General features: G+C 38.9%; 1 protein-coding gene across 3 annotated transcripts in view; it reads right to left on the reverse strand.

The window, feature by feature from the left end:
* LOC106881248 (uncharacterized) overlaps nucleotides 1-2,353 on the reverse strand; it is a 276,422-nt gene that overhangs the window by 148,085 nt on the left and 125,984 nt on the right. For all 3 annotated transcript variants that reach the window (XR_008264114.1, XM_052967796.1, XM_052967797.1), the window contains exon 16: nucleotides 784-945. Coding sequence is in view for 2 of the 3 variants with exons in the window: in XM_052967796.1 (XP_052823756.1) it covers nucleotides 784-945 (162 nt within the window). In the remaining variant the exon portion in view is untranslated. The remainder of the gene's footprint in view (nucleotides 1-783; nucleotides 946-2,353) is intronic.

Raw genomic sequence — 2,353 nt, forward strand, 5'->3', positions numbered from 1 at the left:
TAAAAGACACCATTTCGAGCGTGGCTGTTTTCGTGCGGGTGACACGTAAAAGCACCCACTACACTCTCTGAGTGGTTGGCGTTAGGAAGGGCATCCAGCTGTAGAAACTCTGCCAAATCAGACTGGAGCCTGGTGTTGCCATCCGGTTTCACCAGTCCTCAGTCAAATCGTCCAACCCATGCTAGCATGGAAAGCGGACGTTAAACGATGATGATGATGATGATGATGATGATGTATATGCCTATATATATATATATACATATATATACATGTGTGTGTGTGCATGTGTGTGGTGCCCCAGCATGGCCACATTATAATGACTGAAATAAATAGATGTTGCCTGACACACCCTGTGCATTGGAGAAGGTAATCTTGAGTATAATATGACAGTAAAGAAAGATTAGAAAGACAGTATCATCATGCCTTGAAAGTCAGTTGAATGTTGCAGGTTTCACACTCATCATCCTCATCATTTAATATCTGCCTTCCATGCTGGCATGGGTTTGGCGGTTTGACAGGAACTGGCCAGGCAGGAGCACCAAACTTCTGTGTCTGTTTTGGCAGAGTTTTTACAAATGGATGCCCTTCCTAACACCAACCACCCAGTAGATTGGACTGGGTGCTTTTTATGTGGCACAAGCACAGGTGAGGTCATGCGAAGAACTATTTCTCCACAAACAAAAAAGTTAATATCAAACTGACAGATCTGATGTAACAAAAGAAATGAAACATGAAGAAACTTGCTCAAGCAATGAATTGGTGGTTATACCAGAAATAACTTACGTTGGCAGGAAGGTATAGGATCAACTCCACAAAGGAAAGGGTTTTTACCCACTAATTCATAGCCTTGTGCACATGTAATATTCACACTGTCCCCTTTCATATAACCAGTGATGTTGGTCCCATTAATGACATTAGCAAACATCTTCAAATTGCATTTCTGCCCTGAAAGAGAAAACAATAAAGAAAATAATAAAAACTATTAATCATCATCATCATTATTCTCACCACCATCATTGCTATCACCATAACCATTGTTGTCATCATCAATACCTTCACTTTGCAAGCTGGCAGAATCAATAGCATGTGGGGCAAGTGCCATTTTTTTCTGTCTTTACATTCTGAGTTGAAACTCTGCTAAGGTCGACTTTGCCTTTTTTCCTTTCAAGGTTGATAAAAATAAGTCCTAGTTGAGCACTGGAGTCAATGTAATCGACTTACCCAAAACTTCAAAAATTGCTGGCCTCGTGCCAAAATAAGAAAGGAGAAAGAATTATTGGTGAAATGACAGAATTGTTAATACACCGAAGAAGATGCTTATCAGTATTTTCTCCATCTTCATGTCCTGAGTTCAAATTCCACCAAGGTCGACTTTGCCTTTCATCCTTTTGGGGTCAATAAATTAAGTACCAGTGAAAACACTGGGGTCAATGTAATTGACTAGTCCCCACAAAATTTCAAGCCTTGTGCCTTTAATAGAAAGGATTATTATTATTATTATTATTATTATTAGTTGGCAGCATCATTAACGAGTTGAATAAAATGCCTTGTGGTATTTATTGTCTATCTTCTAAATTTCTGTCCTACTAAGGTCAACTTTGCCTTTCATCATTTTGAGATTGATAAAATGCAGTACCAGTAGTTGATTTAATCTACAAAATTTATATTCTTATGTTTCTATTAAAAACCATCTATTTATTAATTAATATGATTAGGGAAACAAGCTGGCAGAATTGTTAGCACACTGGGCAAAATGTTAAGCAGCATCTTGCCTGTTTTTACATTCTGATTTCAAATTCCACTGAGGTTGACTTTGCCTTTTCCTCCTTTTGAGGTTGATAAGATAAGTACAAGTCGAGCATTGAGATTGATATAACCAACTTAGATAGGGGAGGGGGCTCCAAAAGGGGTCTCAGGAAGTAGTATCCCTGCCCTCCTGAGCTAGTTTTACACCACATTTCTTAAAAATCATTATAGAGGCCTTGATCTCAGGACCACTCATGTCTAGAAATAGAGGTTGGGAGCAAGTAAGGGCATGCTCCCTGTAGAAAATCCAGCTCCAAAAAAGTAATTAACTCATCTCCTCCCCTGAACTTGCTGACTTTGTGCCAAAACTTGAAACTTATATCTTCACTTTACTCTTCATCATTGTCAGCATCATCAGTGATGACCCGTGATGAATAATAGAACAAAAAATTCTCAAAACAGGATAAGATAGTTTACTATTTTAACAATCCAAGTACTTGACTGGGACATATTTTATTGACACCACACCCTACCTCCCAGAAGGACAATATGGCACGGGCTCTTTTACATGACACCGGGATAGGCACTATTCATATGGCACCAGCGC

Source organism: Octopus bimaculoides, chromosome 5, assembly GCF_001194135.2.
Source record: "Octopus bimaculoides isolate UCB-OBI-ISO-001 chromosome 5, ASM119413v2, whole genome shotgun sequence".
NCBI lineage: Eukaryota > Metazoa > Mollusca > Cephalopoda > Octopoda > Octopodidae > Octopus > Octopus bimaculoides.